The following is a 26,558-nucleotide window of genomic DNA, read 5'->3' as shown; positions in this document are numbered from 1 at the left end:
CTATATTGAGATATATGTAAGGGGTAAGTGGCTGTGTAATAAACAGAATGCAGTTAGGAATCATTATGTCAAAATAAACCCAGACAGTGCGATCAGGTGCCTAAAGGGGTGTATTTTGCCATATTGACCATCTAATTGTACTTTATCCTGTTTATTACATGACTACTTACCCAATAAATAACATATGTTAGAAGAAAGAGACCGGAAAATAGAATAGCTATTTAGGAAATGACTTGCCTGGGACAATGGTCAAAAATACTGGTCAATAATAAGGCTTCTGTACTTCTTCAAGAATGAACAAAGTGACAATGATGAGTTTGCAGGTTAGTGTATGAAACTGGTGTAACTATGCAAACTGAATGATCAGAATTGGTAATGTTTATTATGCAATTTCTCTGTATGTAAAGTAGCCTTAAATAGGTTTTTCATTCAAGCTGACAAACCTCAAAAGGACATACTAGTAACTGAAAATACATTGTGTAGGCACTATTAAAGATACATATACACAATATATCATCCAGTGATGGCTAGAGTGAATAATCTTTGTGCTTTGATAATGATTTGGGTAGAATTTATTGGAAACTATGAGTTGCGCTGCTCAGCAGTGCAGAAACGTGCCATGTCATCTGCCAGATGCGTCCGGGTGTACTACCCCCTTTCATTTACCCTGCCGCTCACACTTTACCAAAGTTGTGTTGAGAAATATGTTTGAAAAGACAAAGACCACTGTGCAACGAGCAGCCCAATTTATATCTATAATTTATATTTATATCAGTAATCATCGGGAAAGTCTTTCAATTATCAATAAAAAAAAGGCATCGATCCCAAGCCTAAAATAAAGTTATGTTCATAAAATCATCTTAAATATAGATATATGTTTAAAAGATTATTATTATATGTTCAGATTCAGGACAGTATTGTGTGGCACAAAAACAATGGAACTTTATCTCAATTAGGGTGACAACATTAAATAAAAAAAATATACATTTATTCTAAATACAACAAATAAAACTAGAAAGCACACTGTTTTACAATAAAACGTCAAAAACATGTCTGTATGTTAGTATTTCATAGTATGTTTGGCGGTTTAGACCTGCTGTGTGTATTATGCACCATAGCTCTTTATTGTTATCACAAAGTTTAAGCTCATTAGGTGAGAACACAGTGAGAGCTCAAGGAATAAAAAATAAAAATAACAACAGAGAGTATGTGTGAATATATATGTGTGTGTGTGTGAGCATGTGTGTGTGCATTAGAGACTCCACCTCAGACTCTGACATCTCTGCAGGCCTTTCTGTCAGCACTGTGCTCTCTGTGGAAACCACACCGTTGTAGTTGTTACAGATGTCTTCATCAGAATAGCGCAGTCCTGCTGGATTGGGTCGGGGAGGTGACCTGGATTGGAAAAGAGTGGTGGTAGCAAAAGTTTACAACGGTTACCATAGTTTTGGCCAAAATTAAAGTCAACCATGAAGAAACTGAGTTATCCAGTGGAGTAAACTGCATTCTTACCTGGTGCCATTCTTCCTCAGGAAGACACTCTTGACATGAACAGGCCTGCTGTTGAGCTCTAGAGCAGTGAAGCCTCCATTGTCCAGTGTGACCGTCTCCTCCACCGTGGACACAGCTTTACCTACAGCAGTTAGCATATCATTATCCCAGCAAAAACATCGTCCTTGTTTCATCACTGTTTTAACTGGACAGCTTGGGCATCTAAGTGGGTGGATGTGTTTTACTGCATGTATATATGTAATGTACAGTCAGGGCGATCGAGGGTCTTGTATCACCTTAAAGGGGTTGATTTTGGAATAATGATTTGCTGGCTGTATATTTTACCGCTTATTACGTGGCTGCTTACTATATCATTTTTGAGTTGAAATAATTTCATTAGCTTACTTTTAGAGACTGCGGAGAGACCGAACACAAGCATAGCTGAGTAGAAAACATCTGTTTCCCAGATGAACTATGTGATATGGACAAAGGTCTTCAGAATTCACAATCAAATTTTAAAGAGAGCCATATAGTAAGTGGTTGTATGACCTCTAATGATGGTTTGAGGGAGGATGGAAGGATAGATGTTTGGGTTTATTTTGGTTAAGCTCACACCTGTTCCACAGCTCTTGTACTTCCTGTTCTGGCCATGCAGGATGAGTCCAAAGACAACCAGCAGCAGCAGAATAAGACCACACAATGCCAACACGATGAGAAACCACCACTCCTCATAAAACGGTGTGTCCAGTTGGGCTATGTGTGTCAGAGACAATGAAAAACAAAATATAGACAGTGAAAGGAAGTGAGAAAAGAAAGAAAATCATATATTTTAAAATATAGCTGTATGATTTTGGATCGCTATATTTTATTATGTTATTTTTAATCAAGTATTGATATGTCAAATAGTAAAACACAACAGCCAGAGTGAAATAAAACATTGCATGTATGTAAACTGGCGTCTCTCGCGCTCCCTCTCTCTCTCTCGTTCACCCACTCGCGCTCTCTCCCCCTGCACGTCAGTCCTACTTGCGTTGGATTATGGACAAGATAGTGACGGCGAGAGCACATGGGAAATACACTCGAAATCAGATTGCATTGTGGCTAAGAATGAGTGAACAAATGTAGGGAACGAATTGGGTCACCACTACAAAATGGTATACTATATAGTGGATGGGGCAATTTCAGACACAGCTATGGACTTAATCACTATAGTCTTCTGGATTACTTTTATGCTGCCTTTATTTGCTTTTTGGAATTTCAAAGTTCTGGCCACCATTCACTTGCATTGTATGGACCTTGAGAGCTGAAATATTCTTCTAAAGTTCTTTGTGTTCTGCAGAAGAAAGAAAGTCATGCATATCTTGGATGGCATGAGGGAGAGTTAATGATGAGAGAATTTCCCTTTTTGGATGAACTATCCCTTTAAGAACAGATTTTACCTCTTCATAAGCAGCAGTAATTGCCTACCATATATAGAGAAACAGTGACACATGTTTATCTGCATGCATCCTATTTTTTTTTTTATCTCTAGTGCTCTAGAGCAAAGAAGACTGTGGCCCAAATATTCCAGAACTCTCCAGTCATATCCTCTAATGGACTTTTCTGACAGCAATATTGACATCAACTCACAGACTGATTTCAGCATGCCCGCATGAATATTTTAGCCCCACGACACACGGGACGTTAATAACATACTCAACTTTTCATTTACAAACAAACCTCTAGGACCTTCAGCATGCTGCATTAATTAATCACTAAGGCAACACGGCAGATTATCTTGAAACTAGTTGCCAATGCCCAAAGAAACGGAGACAGACAGAGCATCTTTGATGACTTTATCTAACTTCAGTCTGTTTTCTGAAAGCTTACTTCATATTACTTAAGATGGTGACACTGAAATCTTGCTTTTAAATGCTTTGCTTGGTGCTCTTCTTAAAGTTAAAACCTAAATAAAATACTTCCTATGAGTCATGACTTAGCTTGTATAGTCTGTCTGTTTGTGGTTTTTGTTGATAATCTCCAGTTCTTTACATTCCTTTTAAGGCATTGGCATCATAGATGACCTTAACTTCATTGATAAAATCTCCTTATAAAGTAATACACGGGTTGTTGTATTACCTCTGATAAGGATGTTGATTAGTTTTGTTCAAAGTCCAAACGTGGTTACTAAATCACAGGAAACCAGACGGAAATCAGGCAATCTCTAAAGGTAAACATTTATAATAGCAAAGGAGTAGCCAAGGCCACAGGACAGAAAAATCTCAAATGAGATATCTTTTATAATGAAACTGTTTCTCCTAGACATCAATGTGATTAAATGGAGCACAAATGAAGACTAAATGAAGTCAGATTTCTCTCCTGAGATGAAGACTCCACGAATCTCATCCATATCTCTTCTAGAGTTAAGAAGAGTTCTCGGCAATGTCTCAAAACATTGAATGTCTCAAAACATTTGATTTGCTTAGATACCAAAGTCTGTAGTCAAAAGTCAAACATTTCAATATGATTTTTCATCATATTTCTTAAAGACTTATCAAGGCTATGCTACATGCATTAATTTGGGAGCTCTTACTGTATGTCAACAATTGTCACATTTGTGTCTATTTTGATTTCTCATAAGGGATTATAGGACAAATATCTGAGACAAAGACAAAGTTTGATACTTCTGAGCTAGGACAAATTTCCCTCTGAGGACATGATGTAAAAAAATCATGTGAATTTCACATTTGACCTAAATAATAGAATCACAAGAAGCAACTGATGCAATTCCCTGTCAAAAGTTTCTGTTATGACTCATCATAGGACAAAAAAAGGCCTTCAAGGGAGTGCAATTACCTGACATGGCAGCTGAGGGCGCACTCGGTTCACCGTAGCCAAACTCATTGATGGCCAGCACTCGGAACTGGTAGCTTATGCCCTGGCGGAGACGGTCCAGACTCACTGAATGAGAAGTGCTTGTGGGAGGCAGGTGTCGCACGAAGGTATCCCACAATCCCTCGTCTGCAGATAGGAAGGTCACTTAGAGTGAAAATGTCATTGAGGACTTGAAAGTCCATTACTGTGTCCTCTTACATTTGCTTAGCAGATGATGACATCAAGACATGAAATGTTGAGTGCATTTGATGACATGGGTCGGGGAGTTATATAAATGCATCCCAGCAAGTAAATGTTCGATAAAAGACTTATTAATGAATAAGTTTGGTGTAATCATGTTCATCTAAAACAGTGGTTCTCAAAATGTGGGGCATGCCCCAGAAGACAGGCCCATTCAAATTTCAATCACTTTCACGCATTTAAAAAAATTGTGACAATACATGCATGCAAGAACCAGTGTTTGGGTTTTCCACTTCGCTTCACGTTGTGTCTAAGAAAACTCCTTAACGGTGGTAAAATCACTGTAATGCATTGCCTCTAGTGGCTTATTGCTTTAATAGCTCAGTAAATGACAGCAGAATTATTTTTTTATTAACTTATTATTTCATCAATTTTTTTTATGTTTTACAAGTATATATGCATTATCAAAATATTTAAAGTATTTATGTAACAGAAAGTATTCAGAAAATAACAGAGCAATGTAGTACTAGTAAAAAATGTTTTTTTTTTTCAATGTGCAGTGAAACTTTTATTATTCAGCAAAAAAGTGAAAACTCTTAAAAACTATTTGCGGAAAGAACACATTTAATTTTTTTTTTATTTTAAATAAAACATTATTTGTGACATGAAGTTGAAAAAAAAAATGCAGTTAATCTTTTAAAAGCATTTTTTAATTGAAAACTTGAAATATAATTTTTTTATATATGTTTTGATTAAGAAAAGACTTTTGGGTGTGCCGAAAAAATTGAGAACCACTGATCTAAAGGGATAATTCACCCAAAATTAAAAATCTGTCATCATTTAATCATCCTCATGTTGTTTTAAACACGTATGACTTCTTTTTCAGTGAAATACAAAAGAAGATATTTTAAAGAATGTACTGGTCGCTCTTTTCCATGCAATTACAACGAATGGAAAATAGAACTTTTAAGTGCGCAAAAAAGGGAACAAAAGCACCATAGAAATATCATAAATGCGGCCCATTGTATGACTCGTGTGCTTACAATGCGGTCCATTGTATGACAAGCTGCTTGGAGATTCTGCTAAATATCTCCTTTTTTGTTCCACAGAAGAAATAAACTCATATGGGTTTAAAAAGACATGAGGATGAGCAATAATGATTGAATTGACGTTTTTGGGTGAACTTATCCCTTCAAGTATGTATACTTAGAATAAAGAATGTTCCAAGAAAAATCAGTCAATGTTAATTCTAAAATCTAATTAAGAAATATGAAAATACATTTACCGATATTAACAGATAATTGTTCATGCCACTTCTTAATATGATGTACCTGAGGGTCGTGCTTCAATGACATAGCCGGTCACATGTCCTGCGCCTGTTTCCCCTGGTGCCCAGTGGATTTTGAGCATGGAGCCTGTCTTTGTGATTGACATTTCTACGGGGGATCCAGGAGATCCTAGACAGACAAGACAACTTGCATTCAACTGAAGAACAGGCCAGCGATCCGACTCTTGTGAGTGACGTTTTAAAGCTGAATCAAATGCCTACACCATTGTGAGATATTGATCCACACTGGTGTGTCTGGATCTCTGACGAGCAGTGTGTAATGTGAACCACGCTCAACAACAGAGATCCTGAGAGTTCTGTTGATGTGTTTGTTGGTTTGTTTGTGGTCGTATAGCTCACCTTTGACAGGGCCAGCTGTGATGTTGGCCTCTGCCTCTGGGCCGTAGGCGATAGTCTTAGCCTGCACGCGGAAGCAATAGGTCACGCCTTTGGTCAGGTCTCGTACTTTCAGCCAGCGCTGCCAGCTGCCCCGGATATCCACCGTTACCACTTTGGTCACACCTAATTAGCACACACATACACATACAATTACAAATTGTCACAATAACAAACATTAAAGGGTTAGTTCACTAAAAAATGAAAATTCTGTCATCTTTTACTCACCCTTGTGTTGTTGCCTCATGATTTTCAGTGAATAATGACTTGTTCCTCACACAAAGCTATCTTACAACTTCAGAAGACTTGGAATATAGTCGTATAGACTACTCTTATGATAATTTAATGTTTTTTTTAATGTTACTTAATGTTATCCTTTTAAAGCTTGAAACCATTAGTCCACATTTATTGTACTGTTTTGCATGGAAAAGAGCGACCAGTACATTCTTCAAAATATCTTCTTTTTTGTTCCATGGAACAAAACTATAAATGTTATATTCAGCTCTAGGCTTCTAACATACACAATTTTGTTTTTGTTTATGCATGATTTCCTGTAAAGCTGCTTTGAAATGATGTGTGTTGTGAAAAGCACTATACAAATAAAAATGACTTGACTTGACAATGAGCCATGGAAACAATTGACAGGAAAATGAGTTTCACAAACAACTCAAAACATCCTCAAACCACTACAAGCAACATTTAAAAGCCACCATTAGAACAATAACATTATGAAAACAGACTGACACTCAGAGAAAGCATCAACAGTTAAATATCACTCAACTATAGAGTGATAGAGGAATCACTCGCACCTTGAATGGATGCAGAGGGCTCATATACCACCCTGTAGCCTTCCACCACACCATTGGGCGACAGTGGGAAACCCCAGGACACATTCAGAGTGCTGCTTGTCACCTCTGAGAAACTAATGAAGCTGGGAGCACTGGGCGCTATGAGAAAGAAAGGTAGAGAAAGAGATAATACAAGAATGAGTGTAAGAAATACACTTCCACTGCTGTCTTGCAATGAATAATAAAATACAAGGGATAGCAGAGGAAGATACATTATTAAAGCAATAAGCCACTCAAGGCTATGCATTACAGTGATTTTACCACAGTTAAGGGGTTTTCTTAGGCACAGCGTGAAGCAAAGTGCAAAACCCCTTTAACCGTGGTAAAATCACTGTAATGCATAGCCTCGACTCGGTTACTGCTTTTATAGAACAACGGCAACAGCAATATGATTAAAAACACTAACGCTGTAAAAAACTTTCATCATTATCATTCATTAACTTATCACAAAAATTCCTGTAATTTCTATAAGAATTCTCGAGTTTTCAGAGTTTCTAATTGATATTTCCGATTCAATTCGATACCGATTCATTTAGGTATTTTTCAATTATAATGTACCTTTTGCGTATATATGAAAGAAATTCTCTGACAGCTAATGCTGTTAATTATTCAGGGACCTTCTAAATAGGTATAATATGAAAATGTAAATGTAAAAAAAAAATCTACGTATTTAATCAATAAATAAGAATTTATATTTCATATATTATTTTGTGTTAATTGTTTATTGTTTAATTGCATATTTGGTACTATTTGCATGTATTTGCATTGATTTGTTGAACGCGTGCTAAAACCGGTACTGTCTCTTTAACAAAATTTCTGCAATAACTTTTAATATATTATCCAAATCAGCCTGTCTGGCACAAACAATCATGCTATTGTCGAAATTTCTGAGATCAGATTTTTTCCCTATTCTTATGGTTGATTTAAACATTAACTGAAGCTCCTGACCCATATATTCATGATTTTATGCATTACAATGCTACCACATTACTGGCTGATTAGATAATCACATGAATAAGAAGCTGTACAGGTGTTCCTAAAAAAGTGGTCGGTGAGTGTAGATACTGTATATATATATATAGAGAATTCACCACAGTTCTTCTATTTAAATCTATTTAGGCTGTCTCAATTGCTTCTGTCTCTTTATGTAATCTCAGACAGACGCAATGTTCAGTATGCTGTTGGTCCACCGCATGCCCCATAACAGCCCAGACCCGCTGAGGCATGGACTCTACAAACCCCTGAAGTGTCCTGTGGTATCTGGCACCAAGACATTAGCAGCGGATCCTTTAAGTCCTGGATGTTGCGAGGTGGCACCGCCGTGGATCGGACTTGTTGGTCCAGCACATCCCACAGACGCTCAATCAGATTGAGATCTGGGCAATTTGGAGGCCAAGTCAACAATTAAGTCATGTTCCTGAAATCATTCCCGAACAATGTGTGCAGTGTGGCAGACCGCATTATCCTGCTGAAAGAGGCCACAGCCATCAGGGAATCCCATTGCCATGAAGGGGTGTATCTGGTCTGCAAAATATTTTAGTGGGTGACATCCACATGAATGGCCACACCCACGGTTTCCCAGCAGAACATTGCCAGAGCATCACACTGGCTGGTCGTCCTCCCACAGTGCACCCTAGTGCCATCACTTCCCCAGGTAAACGGCACACACGTACACAGCCGTCCACGTGATGTAAAAGAAAACGGGATTAATCATACCAGGCAACCTACTTCCACTGCTCAGAGGTCCAGTTTTGATGCTCACGTGCCCTTTGTAGGCACTTTTAACATTGGACAGGGGTACTCATGGGCACTCTGATACAGAAGGGTGCGATGAGCTTTGTGTTGCGATACGTTCCTCCCATAACCATCATTGACTAGTGCCACGGTAGACCTTCTGTCGGTTCGGACCAGACGAGATAGCCTTTATTGACCTCGGATATTGATGAGCCTTGGGTGCACACCCTGTCACCTGTTTGTGGTTTGTCCCTCTTCTGACCACTGTCGGTAGGTACTCATCACTGCTGACCGAGAGCACCCCACAAGACTTGCAATTTCAGAGATGTTCTGACCCACTCAACTGGCCAAAACAATTCAGCCCTTGTCAAAGTCGCTCCGGTCTTTACTCCGGCCCATTTCTTCTGCATTCAACACGTTGACTATGAGACCTGATTGTTCGCTTACCATCTAATCTACCCAGACCTTGACATGTGGCCTTGTTAAGAGACGATCAACGTTATTCGCTTCACCTGTGAGTGGTCATAATGTTTGTCTCATCAGTGTATATATATATATATATATATATATATATATATATATATATATATATAAAACAGTAAATGTTAAGTAAATAGTTGAATGAACAGTAGATTTTTCAATGCAAGCTGTCCACTGTGCAACTCTGTCCTCTTACACCAGAGCAGCTTGTTGCTTCAGGAAACACCAACGAGAGAAAGAGAGGGCATGTACAAATGAGGTCACATCAAGACCATTTGAATAATTTTCCAATTGTTTTTTTTTAGGTGGTTTCAGCGAAGTGGAGCCCGAGGTCAAATCACCAGCCTCTTGTGCGTTATTCATTATGACAACATTTATAGAGTGAACGATTTAATGCTGAGCACATGAATTGCTCATTTGAATAATGCAAGGGTGATATAACGGTACATGCTCTGAAATATGATCAGGTGTCGACCTGGTTTTCATGCATAAAGAAGAGCGAGATATGGAAGTGGACATGTTGCCCTTGGCGTGCTGTCAACAGTCAGATTTATAGTTGGGCATTTAAAGGTGTAACGCTTGTGCTCGGGTCAGAGCGTGATGCTGTGATCAGTTTTAAATGGGAATTTAATGACAGTTAGGATGATTTGTGCAGAAGTTTACCCGCTTGAAGAGTGCGCCCCCTCCTGGGCTCACTGAACGGGCCGTCTCCTGCTGCATTGAAGGCAGACAGCTTGAACATATAGTATGTGTAGCTGGTCAGGTTCTTGAGTCTCATATTTGTTTCAGGCCGGAAGAGAATCTTAACTTTCTCAGTTTCGTTTTGATTGTCCATCTCCCAGAAAATAATCTACAGACAGAAAAGGCAAAGAGAAAGCCTAGAATTTGATGTATGTAATCCACAACAGTTGTGCTTGAAAGTCAACATTACATTTGAGTGAAACAGGATATTCAATGAGAAAAATAAATTTGTCCAGCGGTATAATAGACCTTTTTCACAGACTGTGATGACACATTTCCACCTTATTAACAGCGTAAATCTAGCAAATATTTTATGTGATAATTTTTTAAATATTGATTGTAAGTTTATAACATTATGCTTTGTGTTATATTACCCTGGAATTAGTTTAAAAACAGCTGTGAGGGGGTTTTGATTCCAGCTGCTGAGAGAGTGACAGTACTGTACCGCTCTCTATTTTATGTTTTCTCCGGTGGTTTGCATTTATAGTTATGGGTTGGTGTGTCTGCGCCTTTGGGAGTACACAGCCAAAAGCTAGTATTAGTATATTGAGATAAAATGCCTTTATTCCTGAATTAATTATACATGTCACAAATAAACAAAAGCAATGACAATCCTGTATTCAAAACTATTTTATAAATCCAGTGTAGCATTAAAAACAAGTTCATCTAAGTATGAGAACAAATTGAGATTTAGGTACATATTACTTATTATACATGTTGCCAGCCATGCAGAGAGTAAATAAATCAGGTATATACTCTGTATGGTTGCTCTTGAGTTGCTTGAATAATAATAAATAAATATTTTGGCAAACTTTTGTCACTCTGTGCTATAAAATAAATAAATAAAATATAATTAATGAATAATTACCCCCTTGGCCAACTCAAAATGGGTGTCGTTTTAAAGCTTAAAGGCTGAACTTTACAAGACATTCAGGCAATATGACCCAACTCTGAACAGGTGCTTTTAAATGGTTGACAATTTAGAAGAGTTCTGTTTTCATTACTTATGAATTATGATTATTTCCTGTATTAATTAAGTCAATATGGTGAATTTGGATTTCATGTTGACTTAAACAAAATGCTTAAACTCTTTAATAAGTAGATCACATGTAGGCATATCACTCCCTCCCACAGTGGGCTTGTCATTTTTTTAACAGATCCTGCATAACTCAAGTATTCAATGAAACATCATCATTCCATTTTACTGCACCTGCTCCTGAACATTTTTATATCAATGTCATGTATTTTTCAGCAGAAATTCACTTAACCCTAACCTGTGATCTTTTAATTCATGACCCAAATGGGCAGACCTTTAAATCATACTGTCTAACACCATTACCTATTACTGTTAATCTGTAGAGACTGAAGAGAAAAAGGAAAATGAAGCCAAAGGAAACAGATTCTAGCTATTCTTTCACCCGAGAGATTTTGAAATGATAAAAGAAGTAGAGAGAAGAGAGAGAGAGAGAGAGAGAGAGAGGGGGGGTGGGGGGGTGGCTAATGAGCATATAAGAGAGATTGGACGAGGTAGGTGGGCTGATGGGTGTCACCTTGTATCCCTGAATGATGCCATTTTGTGTCTCGACGGGGGCGGCTCCCACTGAACCTCCAGCTGTGTTGATGACAAGGTGTTGATCTGGATGCTCTGAGGGGCCACGGAGGGGGCTAAGAGAGAGAGCACAGGAGACTGTAAATACATCAGTCTCAATCCCTCCAGGTAACCACAAGAATACAAAAAACATCTACTGTGTCTCGAATATCAATACAAGTTTATTTTTACAGACAGGGTGCCAGTGCCCAATCTGGTACTGTTCTGCACGTTTCCACCACAGAAAGGTGGCTCTAGGTGCGAATAATTGCCTCTGCACAGCACCTTAAACCTGCTGGTCACAAACCAGGAGAGTTTTCAGAACAACAACCACTCAACCTGCAAAGACTGATATAAAACCAAACTAAATTACACAAAACTAGTAATCGCTCCCATTATAGTCAACAGAGCTTTAAGCTCAAGGGATCATTGACCTAAAAATTATATCATGAGTAAATTATGACAGAATATTCATTTTTTGGTGAACTATAGCTGTTAGTTGACGGACATTCTGTTCCTATGCATGTGCACAGCGCACGGTGATCTGACATAAAATGATTCACTAATGTCAAATACAGTATGTGAATTGAATTCTATGAATTTAAATAATTCAATATTTGTCATGCATTTAGTTTTCTTCTTTATTATTTTCCTTGAGGTTCACTTATACATAATATAGTATAAAATTCCGTTTATCCACCTTGTCTCTGGCCCTCTGTTCCGTTGCGTGATGTTTTGTGCATTTTTGCTCTGCTCTTTCTTTCTGTCTGTGTGTGGGTGTTTCATTGTTCTCTGTGTGTCTGTTCCAGGTGCCGCCGATTTGCAGATTGGTTGCTCCACCTTAACATTGGTGATTGGCTATTCCTGATTGTGTGCCTGATAAAATTCCTTTGCTACCTGTCAGATGCGAGCTGTTGTGAATCCGGGCCAGTCACTTTTCCATGCTCCCTACCAGCTCCCAGACCAGGCATTTGAGGGCTTAGAGATTTGTTGCATTTGTGCTCTTCAGTATTATTGTCTGATCCTGTCCTCTAAGCAGTTGTGTTCATAAGGGTGACCTGCCCTGTTTATTTGATTTTGTTCAATCTGTTTTGTTTGTGCAGGTTAATTTAATTATATTTAATGCCCTCCAGGTTAGTTATTTTTGTCCTTTTTTTTATTTTTGTTATTCTTTTGCTTATTGTTTTGGGACAGGGGTTGCCTTTAAGCCAAAACACCTGCTGCTTATGTCCCTTCTTTACAACCTTTACTTTCAATAAATCAATACTGGATCTATTGTCTCTTTCTTCTGGGGTTTTTGGTCTGACGGTTGTGCGGTGAGCACATCTCCCATCACTTATTGCATCCTAAGCCTTAGGGGATGTAATACCCTCTATCTGAAAAGCCAAGTAGGTATTGCTGCAGGCTTGAGATCTCTGACTGGGGATGGAATTGACAAAAGAGGGTGGGATTACTCCAAGAGGGGGCATCACTTCACACAGTTAGGGGCTCCCTATATCTTTGCTGGCGGTTTGGAGCTTCTGCAGCTTTATCCTTCTCTGAAGTTTTTTTTTTGTGCTGTCCCCTTTAAGACTTCAATATACACACCCAATGTGTTATGACTGGGGAGGGGGATCGCCCTCGACTGTTTCACTGCTTAAAAACTGAATAATGGGTTACCGTATACTACACCATTGTCTTTCGTTGCACTCGCATACTTCTTACAAAATCAAATCTTAATCCAATATTTCTTTGGTAAGTAATCGTGTAATAAGCAAGATCCGCTACACGTTGGAGTGGCGTTCGTAGTTTATTTTGTGACAAAAACGGCTGACTATACAATTCCTTACATATCAAATAAACACAGACAGTTGAAACAGTAGTAGGCCTACTATTCACCAGCATTATTGTCGTTTTGATATAAAGTAATTGGCAGTGCTCCAACTTTCAATATGTTTCTTTGTTAAGCTTGAATCATACTAGTTCTCAATAGAATTATCAGAGAAATGTGCCGAACGAATGTTAGTCCTTATTCCTAATGTTGGGATCCTTCAAAAGGCTGTGCGGAGATACAGTTTTTCCACAACCATTAACATGATAAAGTCTGGGGACCTTAACATCTTTATCTTTTTGTTGAATCAAAGTAAACTACAGTAACAATAGTATCACTTTCAGAGTTGAAGTACCTCAGTTCGAAGTTTACATATGTTGTTGAGGCGGGGATATTCAAATAAACACCCTATACCTTCATCATTATGAGGCCAATTTCAAAATGAGTTTTTTGCAGGGTGAAAAAAATAAATGCTTTTTTCAGACTGAAGAGGACATTTTCAATTCTAAAACTTACAGTATATATTTTATAAAATTACCTCTTACAATACCGGTCAAAGGTTTAGGGTCACTTACTCATTCTTTATTATTATGATTTTTCACATCTAAGGATAATAGTAAAGTCATCAAAACTATGGAATAACATGGAACTATGTGAATTATGTTGTTACTAAACAAAATAAAAAAATAAATAAAAAAAATGTTATGTTATATTTTAGCATCTTCAAAGTAGTCACCCTTTGCCTAGAATTTGCAGACATGTACTCTTGACATTTTCTTAAGCAACTTTTTGTGGAATCACCCTGGGATGCTTTTTAAACAGTATTGAAGGAGTTCCCATCTATGTTGGGCACTTATTGGCTGCTTTTTTAGTATTTGGTCCAAGTCATACATTTCAAAACCTTTTTTTTTTTTATTATTAAATTGTAGTTTTATAATGAAATAAATTAATATGGTTAATAAACAATTATATTTTTGTCTACAATACTAATTTCAAACATTTAAGCACACGCCGTCAGATCAAACTATTTTTAAGATCATGAGAAACATTTCAGTCAAGTGATCCCAAACGTTTTAACGGCAGTGTATGTCAAAATATCAAGGAAAATATCAAGGAAAACCCCTTTACATTTGCATCAAACTTACATCAAAAGCAGCATGTGATTGCATAAAATCAGTAATTAAATTACAATGGATCTTGAAACGTGTTCTCAAAACTCGTAGGACTCATAAACAAAGACTAAGATGTGTAAGTGATGGAAGGTTCACAGATCTGACATGAGAACCTGCAACATTTTGATGGAAAAGCGGTATATGACAAAAACTGACTTCAGCATTGCTGCCACCCTCTGTTGTGTCTGTGCCAAATACCATTTATTAGTGGGGCGAGAGATGGAACAGCTATCCGTCATAAATCACAACAACAGATAAAGCTACCCCAAACAGCAATCATCAACAAAGGATGAATTTAATAAGACCAAACCAGAAAACAGTGATAATTCCTGGAGCATGACAGCTTGTCTATTTCTGGGCTTGAAAGTTAAGTTTACGTGTAGTAAAGCGGGCTGAATCATTTATGAGCAGAAATGAATTATGGCTGTGAACAGAGAGGTTCAGGAGGGGTTGGTGCAAGAGGCTACACTGAATGAGCTGTTACAATAAAGCACAAACAAGCTCTGCTGCAAGATAAAGCTGTTTACTGTCTACACAACAGCTACCTTCTAAATCTGCATAAAAAAAGAAAAGCTTAAACCAGCCTATGCTGCTTTGCTGGCCTTAGCTGGTCTCCCACCCTGGTCAGAATGGTCAGTCTGCTGGTTTTAGAGGGCTTTTAGGCACTTGACTGTTGCCCAGGTTGGGAGACCATCTATCTTAGACTTGCTAAAACCAGCTAACCAGCTTATGCAGATTTAACCCTCACAGACCCAGCAAAGCAGAATGGCAAAGTTTGTTTAACGCAATTAAATAAAATCGAACATTTTATAAATCTGGGTAAAAACTACACGTAACAAGAGCTGACACTCTGAATGATATACTGCAACAGTTGTGGTGGAATAAAACATTGCATATTGAGTTATTTCCGCACATGACCCTGCACAGCCAGTAGAGGGGGCAGAGTGTAGACTAGTATCTTTTTTATTTTATTTCTTGTCATTTAAAAAAAAAATTAAATACTGTAGTAAATGGGAACAAATGGGCTATGTCTGCTATGCTGTATTTTTTATATTTATATTGTTTATATACAACTCTAAAATAATAAATGAACAAATAATATCAGCAGTAGGGTTTGCACGGTTTTACATCTCAGACAGAATGTAAACAGACGTGACTGCGGGATAATCACACACAGCATGTGTTCACTGTAAACTTCATCTGCACCTAATAAGCAGATATGGCTGCATGCATAGGAAGATCGAGTTTAGATGTGATGACTGTGCATATACAAGCTGTGAACCGTTATCGTGGTGCTTTTGTGATAGTTTGGCTGTTGTTTCAGAAAACAAACAAATAATGTGCCTGAAAAGACTGTTTGAGTTGCTGTTTCTGCACGTTTGATGTATTGACTGTGCATATATGAGCTGTAATGTTTTTATCATGGTACTTTGGTGATGAGTTAGATGTATGTATATAAAATAAACTTATTCTGTATTTTAAAAGACTGTATGAATAACTACTTGAACAAATCTAAATTACAGATGCATGACCAGCATAGCCTGTGTTGGTGCAAAAGCAGATTTGAATCTACCAGCTTGTAACATAACTGGCTGTTGCAGAAACACATATGTGTGACGATATTCTGTGGGGCCCAGTTATTAACCATAATGTGTGATGGTACATATGAAAGGGTTAAAAAAGCACTTAAGTAAATGCAAACCTCTAATTTTGAGGTGCAAGTTATAGTATAAATATATATAGAAAAACTATAATTGCACAACTCAAAATGAAAGCTTATAGCTTGCATTTTGATTTTGAGTTGTGCAGTTCTATTTTTTCTGTACATACCAGCAAATATATCACCAATATCAATAGTACTGTTCATGAATTTACTCTGCTGCTTTTAATAAACTATTCATATACCTTTATGGATTGAGTTGTGATGTGAATTTCCAAATGAATTTACCGGCAAACAAAATATGAATAAATATATATTTAAAAAAAAATTAACCAGCGGCTTCATACATTTTTTTTTTTACGGAGGAGATAAAAAAAAATATGAGTATCAATGCTTCGGTCTCTATTGAGTCCCTGAGAGGACAGGGAGGGAATGTTTTTTCCAAAACTGTTTTGTGTGTCCTCGTAATAAGTTTTGCGTTCTCTCGCAATAGTTTTTGTTCCCTAATAATTTTTGCGTGCCCTTTTTTTTTTTTACTGTAGTAATATTTTAGACTATATTAACCATAAGTTTTGGCGAAAATTTTTCTATAGTAATACTGTAGATACCATGAATGTTGTAGGCTAACCATGTTTTTTTTTTGTTTTTTTGGTGGAAACCATGGTTTTACTTTAGTAATATTGTAGTAAGTTAATTAACAATGTTTATTTTGCAGTTTTACTATAGATTAACCATGGCAATTACTCATTACTCATAAATTACTGATTTGTAATGTTCTACATAGGTGCAACTCTGTGCGCCACACAAATAGCATTCCTTGAAGCACAGGAGACTCAACTGACAATTCCAACAGTTTGTCTTTAGCATGTTGCTAAGCAAACAACGCAATACTCTAATAAAAAATAAAATACATATAACAAACAGATATTGGGCGAAATAGTTCATGAAATACATACACTGGCGGCCAAAAGTTTGGAATAATATACAGATTTTGCTCTTATGGAAAGAAATTGTTACTTTTATTCACCAAAGTGTCATTCAACTGATCACAATGTATAGTCAGGACATTAATAACATGAAAAATTATTATTACAATTTGAATTTATTTTTATAAAATGTCATAACTTCTTAAAAAACTTAAATGAGTTCTCATCAAAAAATCCTCCACATGCACCAATGACAGCTTTACAGATCCTTGGCATTCCAGATACAGTTTTATAATGAAATAAATTAGGTAAAAAACAAGTGTACAGTTTGTCAGGTGATATTTCATCTGTAGCACTTCCCATAGACGTGGCTGTCTTGTCGGGCACATCTCACGCACCTTACAGTCTAGCTGATCCCACAAATGCTAAATGGGGTTAAAATCCATAACACTCTTTTCCAATTATCTGTTGTCCAATGTCTGTGTTTCTTTGCCTACCCTAACCTTTTATTTTGTTTTTCTGTTTCAAAAGTGGCTTTGTCTTTGCAATTCTTCCCATAATTCCTGCACCCCTGAGTCTTCTCTTTACTGTTGTACATGAAACTGGTGTTGAGCGGGTAGAATTCAATGAAGCTGTCAGCTGAGGACATGTTAGGCTTAATTTTCTCAAACTAGTTACTCTGATGTACATATCCTCTTGTTTAGTTATACATCTGGCCTCCCACATCTCTTTCTGTCCTTGTTAGAGCCAGTTGTACTTTGTCTTTGAAGACTGTAATGTACACCTTTGTAGGAAATCTTCAGTTTGTTGGCAATTTCAAGCATTGTAAAGCCTTTATTCCTCAAAACAATAATTGACTGACGAGTTTCTAGAGAAAGCTTTCTTTTTTGCCATTTTTGACCTTAAGACATGCCAATCTATTGGATACTGTGGCAACTCAAAAACAAACACATAAACGATGTTAAGCTTCATTTAATGTACCAAATATCATTCAGCTGTGTTTGATATAATGGCAAGTGATTTTCTAGTACCAAATTAGGAATTTCTCATGATTAATCAAGGATAAGGAGTGATGGCTCCTGGAAATGGGGCCTGTCTAGTTTTGATCAAAAATGACTTTTTTAAAATAGTGATGTGCTGTTTTTTACATCAGTAATGTTCTGACTATACTTTGTGATCAGTTGAATGCCACTTTGGTGAATTAAAGTACCAATTTCCTTCTGATACAGCATTATCTGTGCATCAGTCCAAACTTATGGCTGCCAGTGTAAGTGTATTAATAATCAACAATTCTACCTACAATTCTATGCATTTTGTATTTTCCTTCAATGTGAAATATAGACATACATACGATGTTAAAATTATGCACAACTGAGGTATCTTAGAAGGCAGCATAAGGTTGCTATCTACCTTTTGGAACAGCCTTTGCATCAAGAAGACAAGTAAGCAGCTTGCAAGGGTTTGGAACAGAACTATTGTCTGCTGATTGTGTACTTTGACTGCAGTTTAGCCATAGGTTTGTGGAAGGCTTTAAGGACAAAACACCCTTCATGCCAACTCTCTGCCTCCCTACACCCGCCTGCCGCTCTGATCCCTCTTTTGAGTATCTTCAGATGTAGCCAACCTGACGTTAATCAGCAGGAAATTCATTTGTTTGTTTGGCTGTCCCCCCAACCCCCTCCTGCTGCTGGGAGTAATCTCAGTGCCTGGCCCCCTCTAATGATGCTGTTAATAACCTGATGTTGATAACCCCGCCTGCTCTGCCAGCTGCTTGATTTCTTTATGACAGATTCATATTTACTGCTTCATTAAACCCCTTCTGAGAGGAGGCCAGAAATGTAGCAAAGGGGTGAAAAAGGTAGGAAAAAATACACCCTGTCCTGCCAAAATTATCACCATGACTCTTCATATTAACACTTGGACGCTAGTAGTGCAATCCTGCTTAGAATTCCATTAATAATCTTGGCAATTATTGGCTCAAATGCAAAACTGTGCAGTGAGCAAAGAGTCTTGTCAACATCCTGTCTGTGCAGTGTCAGCCTGTTACCATGGCTGCGGTGGAATTAAACAGCAAAAACGACGATTCGCATTTGTAGCCAGTTGGCTGCCTTCGATACTTTTAAAGCGTATGGTTAAATTGCAGACCTAATGCATCTATTTGCTTGTAATAAGGGGGATTGTTTGTCCACTAAAGGCCCTGTTATTGATCATACAAGATGCCCCACATGAATATAGATCCATTTTGGGCTGTGAAGGTGATAAACATCCTTGCTTTTGTAGTGTACCCAACAAAACAGCACAACTATTATCAGTTTCCTGTGGAATAGTTGGAATGTCATTTCCTGGCTTCCTCTTTTGGCAGCACATTAGACTGAGCGCTCGACCCTTCTGCCAGGCAGATAGATATTACTCAGTCAATAAATGTACAGAAAGAAATCACTGTTTTTAGCAACAGTACAACTTGAGCTAAACTTGAAGAGCACTTTTGAACTCAGCAGTAAAAGCCAGCTTGCAGGAGTTTGTTGTATGGTGGGCAAGAATGGAGAGCTAAATCATCCTTCTTCTCAGAACAACAAACTCATCTTTAAGCACACTGCATTTTTAGTGATCTATCTCTAAGCACTTCGTATCTATGTGGTATTCTTAGCGGGTATTCACACTTGAGACCAATTTAAACGAGGTGGTCTGAGTATGGTTCGTTTGTGGGTGTTTTTGTGGTTGAAATAATTTGTGCGATGTGAAAGCAAAGAGATAGCAGTCTGCTTTGCATTTTATGACACAAGCAGGGCTGGATTGACAATCTGGCATACTGGGCATTTTCCTGGTGGGCCGACACACTTTGGGGACGATCAGGGGCGGACTGGCTATCGTGAGAACCGGGCCGGCAGTGAAATGGGCAGAATGGGCTGCCATAATGGGGCAGCGATATGCAGAAAAGTACAGCAACACCCCAACCCCCCACAGCTCAACAACATTTGGGCCAGTTCCTATATAAAATCCCAGGCCAATTTCTCTTCCCAGTCCACCCCTAGACACAAGTACCTTGTGATTGCCATACATAGCAGCATTACATACTTCATATTTCAGTAACAATTTACTGTCCACATATGGGAATTTTAAGCGAATATCGATATACCATGATTACCATGACGTGTTTTTGTGTCTCATATTCAGTTTTTGTTGTATTATTTGAGCACCTAAAATGAACGGACCGGCCGTATTCAAAGCAGAGCAGTGCGTTAAGATGAACCACTTTAAAGTGCTCTGATGGGCGTACCGTCTACTGAGGTTCGCGCCACGAAAATACAAGTGAGGATTTTAATAGTTTCACTTCAATTTTATTGGTGCAATGGATTCTTGGCTCATACACACAATGTAAATGACACTCAGGAGGAGACGCTTGCTTGCTCCATTCCTCTCGATATGATAGATAAAGAAACATATTTTCAAATGCATATAGAATTTCAATTGTTTTCCTTCATGTGAAATAAGGGCTTGTATGTTTTATCTACAAGAGAAGAGAGTGAAGAATTTAGGACAGAAATACTGTAAACATTATTACTTCTGCATAATATAACTGCCAGTGTTGTCTGGGTTTCAGAAATTATATAACACATAAAATATTACTTTTATGTAATTCTATCCCTGTGCAATAATTTCTAATGAAAAATTCTATATTTTTTAAAGCCTTAAAAGTAATCATATAGCCCAATTTTATTATATGATTTCAAGTTAAATATCAATAAATTACTACTTAAGGTGTAGGCCTATCTGTAATAAGCTTACATGAACCTTAAGAAGTATGACAGTTTGAATGACAATTGCTTATCATAATAATCGCAATTATTTATGAAAAATTATTGTCAGCCAAATTTCATAATCATGACAGTTCTAGCTGCAATGGGATCTTAAGGAGCAGTGGTGTGAACAACAAAGGGTCTGACACCAAGTTAATGTGAAAAAAGACATGTTAATGTGAAAAAAAGACACTGGGTCCTCTTTTAAGTCCACTTACATCGTGAACACTAAAAGCACTGAGGTCATTTGCGGCTGGTTCCCTTTAACCGAACTGAGTTTGGTTCACTTAAAATGTATTATATGTGAAACTACCCTAAAAGAACCACACTCAGACCCCTTTAAGTGGATTGTAAAATGAGCAGAGTGAAAAACAACAGTTTTTCCAGGCTCTACAAATAGTTCAGATCTCATTTTGTTCCATTTTAGTTCTGAGCAGGTCTCAGTGAATATGATGTTGTCATGTTCACTGTTGTCTTTTGTTTTTGTGCTTTTATGTACAAGTTTAGTTTAGTTCCTGTTTCCTGTTTGGTTTTTGTAGTCCTTTGTAGTTTCATTTTATGATTGGTTCTCCCCTGATATTTCTCATTCCCTAATTGTTTCCCCAGGTGTTCCTCATTCCCTTGTTTGTTCCTTTTGTGTATTTAAGCCCTTAGTTTTCTTGTTTGCTTTGTTAGTTCTTGCATGTGTTATTATGCTCTGTGCCAGGTTTCCTTTGTTTTTCTTTGTCCTGAGTTTTCCTGTTTTTATTAATAAAAGCTGTACTTAGATCCGCATTCTCTGCCTGCCTTCGTCACAGATGTAATTAGGGCTGTCGATTTAACCATTTAATTTAGTGTGATTAATTATATAAAAAATAACAGCTTTCAGACCCCTAAAAAATGTGTGAGAAACTATTATTAATAGTCATTAATAATAATTAAAAAAAAAAAACATTTTGGCCTTGTTCTAGAGCTGTGAGGCCAACTCACATCACAGCTCTGCCCTCTCTGTCCTTATACTTATTCCCTGAAGGACTCAAGACAGAGAGCACGCTACCCTGTCTCTGGAAAGCATTACAGCACAGGCCTGCATCTGAAAAGGAACATCTATGGATAGTGGTCAACACCACATCTGTCAGTGTAGAGGGGAAAATAAATGGTTTTCTGGTGGGATGATGCCAGCAAAGCATGCTGGTCTGGGTTTCACAAAATCTGCTATGTTTTAGAAAAAACCCAGGACTCTGACACAACCACTGAGTCATGTTCTCAGACTAGATGCCTTACATCACTCTTAACGTAATAGATGTTTTTAATGTATGAAAAAAAACTACAACTGTTAGAGACTTAGTTCCGAAAGCATTTAGAGTTCACTCAAAAATGAAACTTCTCTCAACATTTACTCACTTTCATGCTATCCCAGATGTGTATGAGTTTCTTTCTTCTGCAGAACACAAACAAAGATTTTTAGAAGAACATCTCAGCTCTGTAGCTCCATATAATGAACGAGAATGGTTACCAGATCTTTGAATGTCCAAAAATCACATAAAGTTCAGCATAAAAGTAATCCATAAGACTCTCCATCCATCCATCCATCTTCAACCGCTTATCCGAAGTTGGGTCGCGGCGGCAGCCGCTACAGCAGGGGACTTCCCTATCCCGAGCCACACTGGCCTGGGACCCTGAGGCGTTCCCAGGCCAGTGTGGAGATGTAATCTCTCCACCTAATCCTGGGTCTTCCCCGAGGCCTCCTCCCAGCTGGATGTGCCTGAAACACCTCCCTAGGGAGGCGGCCAGGGGGCATCCTTACCAGATGCCCAAACCACTGTAGAGTATGAACGGAAAATCATGAACTCATTAATTCTGAATGCAATGCACACATTTGTGCGAAGGATCCTAAAACCCCCACACCCTGTGATTAACCCATCTAAATCACCAGGTAGCGCCAGTAAGTCTGGGAGTTAGAATGCTTCTTGACGTTTTTACAACCCAAAGAGCCTCTCCAGAGACACTAGTGATATCGCCATCTACACACTGAAAATCTATACACGTTCAAACCATTTAAAACCAAAGAAATGGCTTATTTTAAGGAAATATGTTTTATTCCCATATGCTTGGGTATTTCTGCTGTTATATCAAACTAGTTAAGATTGTTTAGTTGTGTAGTTAAACTCTTGAGGCCTTATATAAAGGGTCTTAAAATATATATTCACTTTTAAGTGTACCAAATACAAGTTTCTTGGTATCAAATTAAACCTTACGACTCGCCCTAGCTGAATATATATATAAGGTTACATTAAAATGTATTCTGCTATGTTTTACCATCTTTTGAGTGATTCAAACCACATCCAGGACCCTGTCATAAATTAGGCAAATGACGAGCCTTGACAAGACAAAGGGAACCACCTTGCGCCAAAACTGAGGAGCCTCATTGGGTCATTCCTCCCAAAGTAGGCGTGACCTCCCTACCTTAAAAGTCAGGATTTGGTGCAGAATCACTCTCTTCCTCTTCCGCTCTTCTCTTACTTTCTCTTCTGAACCTCTTCAAGTTTCTTCAACTTCTTTTCAAACTCTTGTCAGACATGTCTTTTGTTTTATTTGGCGTTTATCTCAGTCTTTTTCTTGTCTCCGGACAAAGCTCAACATTCTACGTTTTTGGAGCAGTCCGATATCCTCCGGGTGAAAGGACTATCTCTCAGTTTCAACCATTACTCCTAAGATGCTTTGAACTTCCCGCGAGCGATTCACGCTCAGGGAGCACCAACAGAAACCCTCCAGCTCACGGACGCAACGAGGACATTCACGCACACACGCAGCCTTGTTCAGCGACACAAAGGTCCATTTTGCAAGTATTATTCCATCTAAATTCAAATGCGTTAAAGTGTGTAATTCCCTTGCTGGCTCTTAAGGTTTAACTGTTGTAACAAGTTTGCTATCCCTGAAATCTCTTTATTTTTCCTTACTGTTTTACTTTGTTTGTTCTATGTTAAATGTTTGTTGTTAAACGTGTTCTATGTTTGTTTAAGTGTAGTGATATATCCTAGTTCCTTGTATTAAACCCAATTATACGCTTGATTGTCTGTGTTTGTTGGTCATAAAGCAAAGCCTCTTTAATGTGCGATCTAAAGCTACGAGCTGATATTATCAAAGTAAGTTAACGTGCTTTTATTAAGTAAGATTATACTAAGAATAAACCTTCTGGAGAATTGATCACGAGTATTTAGCAAAGTGGTTTGCTGGACGAACTGGTTAGTTGCGGTACGGGTTAATTCCATTAAGGTGTTCTGAAAATTAATACAGCCTGTCTGCATACAATGTATATTCCTAATTAATTATAATTCGTTGTGTTTAATTATCTATATATATCTGAAGCAGACTTTTGGGCTATATAACCCCTGTTTTGGGGCAATTTAGAATGTATTGGTATCTGGTTCAAACCGTATGATAATCATTAATATTAATTGTACATTTCCCAAACCTGAACCAAGAAACCCTACACCACCTCAACTGACTCCTTTCGATGCAAAGGAGCAGCGACGCTCTACTCCGAGCTCCTCACGGATGACTGAGCTCCTCACCCTATCTCTAAGGGAGAAGCCCGCCACCCTTCTGAGGAAGCTCAGTTCGGCCGCTTGTACTCGCTACCTAGTTCTTTCGGTCATGACCCAGCCTTCATGACCATAAGTGAGGGTAGGAACAAAAATTGATCGGTAGATCGAGAGCTCAGCTCTCTTTTCATGATAACGGTGCGATAGAGCGAGCGCAATACCGCCCCCGCTGCCCCGATACTCCGGCCAACCTCCCACTCCATTGTCCCCTCACTCGTGAACAAGACCCCGAGGTACTTGAACTCCTTCACTTGGGGCAATACCTCCTTCCCTACCTGGAGTATAAGACTCAAGTTGTTAAATTCCTCTTTAGAAGGGATATGATAGATTTACTATAACTCTCAACTTACACATTCCAAAAGTATTGAAATATTGATCTGTTTCATACTCAATGTGATTGGATTGCTTCAGAAGACAGATTAAACCACTGTTTTAATATTTTAACTACAGAGCTAAAATATTCTTCTAAGAATCATTGCTTGTTCTGTGCAGAAAATAAGAAAGTCATACACATCTGGAATGGCATGAAAGTGAGTAAATAATGAGAGAATTTTCCTTTTAAGGGAGAACTGTTCCTTTAAGCCACCCTTGAAAATGTCTGAATGTCATTTGAATATCATGCATTTATTTTAAAGAAAGACAGAACAAGCCAAATATATTTCACAAGAAGTTTAGGTTTTAAATCATACACTTTATATCTATACATCCACAAAAATTACCTTGCAAAAATGTTACAAAAAACATGGCTGAGAAAAGTGAGAAGTTACTTCTGATAAAAGGTCAAGCATAATTTGTTTACAAATGTTATTTGGTTTGTTATCTAATACAATGACATTCATACAACATTTTAATTTGTCCTTAAGTGTCCAAATACTTTTTGGGGCAACTTTATTTAATGTTACAGCTGCTATGTGACCATTTAATAATTTATTTGTACTAAATATTATTTCTGCATGATATCTGCGTGGATTTTCCCCTCATTAACAAACTCACAATGTGCTTACCTGCTTCCCCAACAAACACCTCCACTGGAGCACTCGCAGGACTTTCACCAATCACGTTGTAGGCAGTCATCACGATTTCAAAGCGCCTGTATTTCTGCAGCTCTGATGAAAATAAAAAAAAATTACAAAAAAAAAGTTCTATAAGGATAACTTGAAAGGTGGATCTTGGCTTTGAGACAGCAAATAAGAAGAAAGAAAATTCATCAGGGAAAGAAACAAACACATCTCTCAGATAACCACCAACTGTTTCGTACAGTGTGAATATGTAAAAGTTTGGGTGTAATCTCATAAAGTCATGCAATTACTATTTCCAAGCTCTTTGAATAGTATTGATGAGAACATGGGAGAAGTGAGAGCACATGTCTCGGGTCTCAGGCGGTGTGCAACACAATTCACTTTGAGAATATCTCCAGGCTTGACTGTTACTGGTCAGAGAAGATTGATTAGAGGAACAACCTTGTTCTCCGAACAGGAAGAGTATTTGGGATTACACACTTTGCCAAAGGGAGTTTGAATATTTTGAACTTCAAAGGCAGACTGACGTAAATGTGATAGATGGTTAAATGAAACTTACGCGTTAGTTCGAATTCGGTTAATGAAGGACTGCTGACAGTCTTCACAGTGCTTTTGGCTGTGGAGGAAAAAAGAAAAAAAAAAGAGCAAACGATGAGGAATGCATTACTGGAAAGGCAGCAGAGATGGCGAAGCACAAATCAAAGGGATATTTCATCATGGCAGTAAATCTTTGGTTTTCAAAGTTGCTCATCACACACTTCCCTAAGAGATTGATGAAATTCCACAATGCTTATCTCGGCTTCTGTGCGCACTTGTATCAAACCCAGCAAGGAAGCAAAGCGAGTCTGTGATTAATCATTCATTAGTCAATATATAGAGTGCATATATATCACAAGCTGGGGTGCTTTAGGGACCTAATAAGACTTTTAAA

The 26,558-nt window shown here is 37.9% G+C and overlaps 1 protein-coding gene across 1 annotated transcript in view; it reads right to left on the bottom strand.

Annotated features, from left to right (window-relative positions):
* LOC127652384 (protein sidekick-1-like) overlaps nt 1-26,558 on the bottom strand; it is a 495,188-nt gene that overhangs the window by 1,915 nt on the left and 466,715 nt on the right. The window contains 12 exon segments of the mRNA XM_052138488.1: nt 1,266-1,395; nt 1,513-1,633; nt 2,107-2,244; nt 4,327-4,491; nt 5,877-6,002; nt 6,233-6,394; nt 7,078-7,215; nt 9,994-10,180; nt 11,622-11,656; nt 11,659-11,736; nt 25,613-25,714; nt 26,187-26,243. Of these exon segments, the coding sequence (XP_051994448.1) occupies nt 1,266-1,395; nt 1,513-1,633; nt 2,107-2,244; nt 4,327-4,491; nt 5,877-6,002; nt 6,233-6,394; nt 7,078-7,215; nt 9,994-10,180; nt 11,622-11,656; nt 11,659-11,736; nt 25,613-25,714; nt 26,187-26,243 (1,439 nt within the window).

This window comes from Xyrauchen texanus, chromosome 12, assembly GCF_025860055.1.
Source record: "Xyrauchen texanus isolate HMW12.3.18 chromosome 12, RBS_HiC_50CHRs, whole genome shotgun sequence".
Taxonomy (NCBI): domain Eukaryota; kingdom Metazoa; phylum Chordata; class Actinopteri; order Cypriniformes; family Catostomidae; genus Xyrauchen; species Xyrauchen texanus.
Note: the sequence above shows the minus strand (reverse complement) of the source record. Positions and strands in the feature narration are given on the sequence as shown.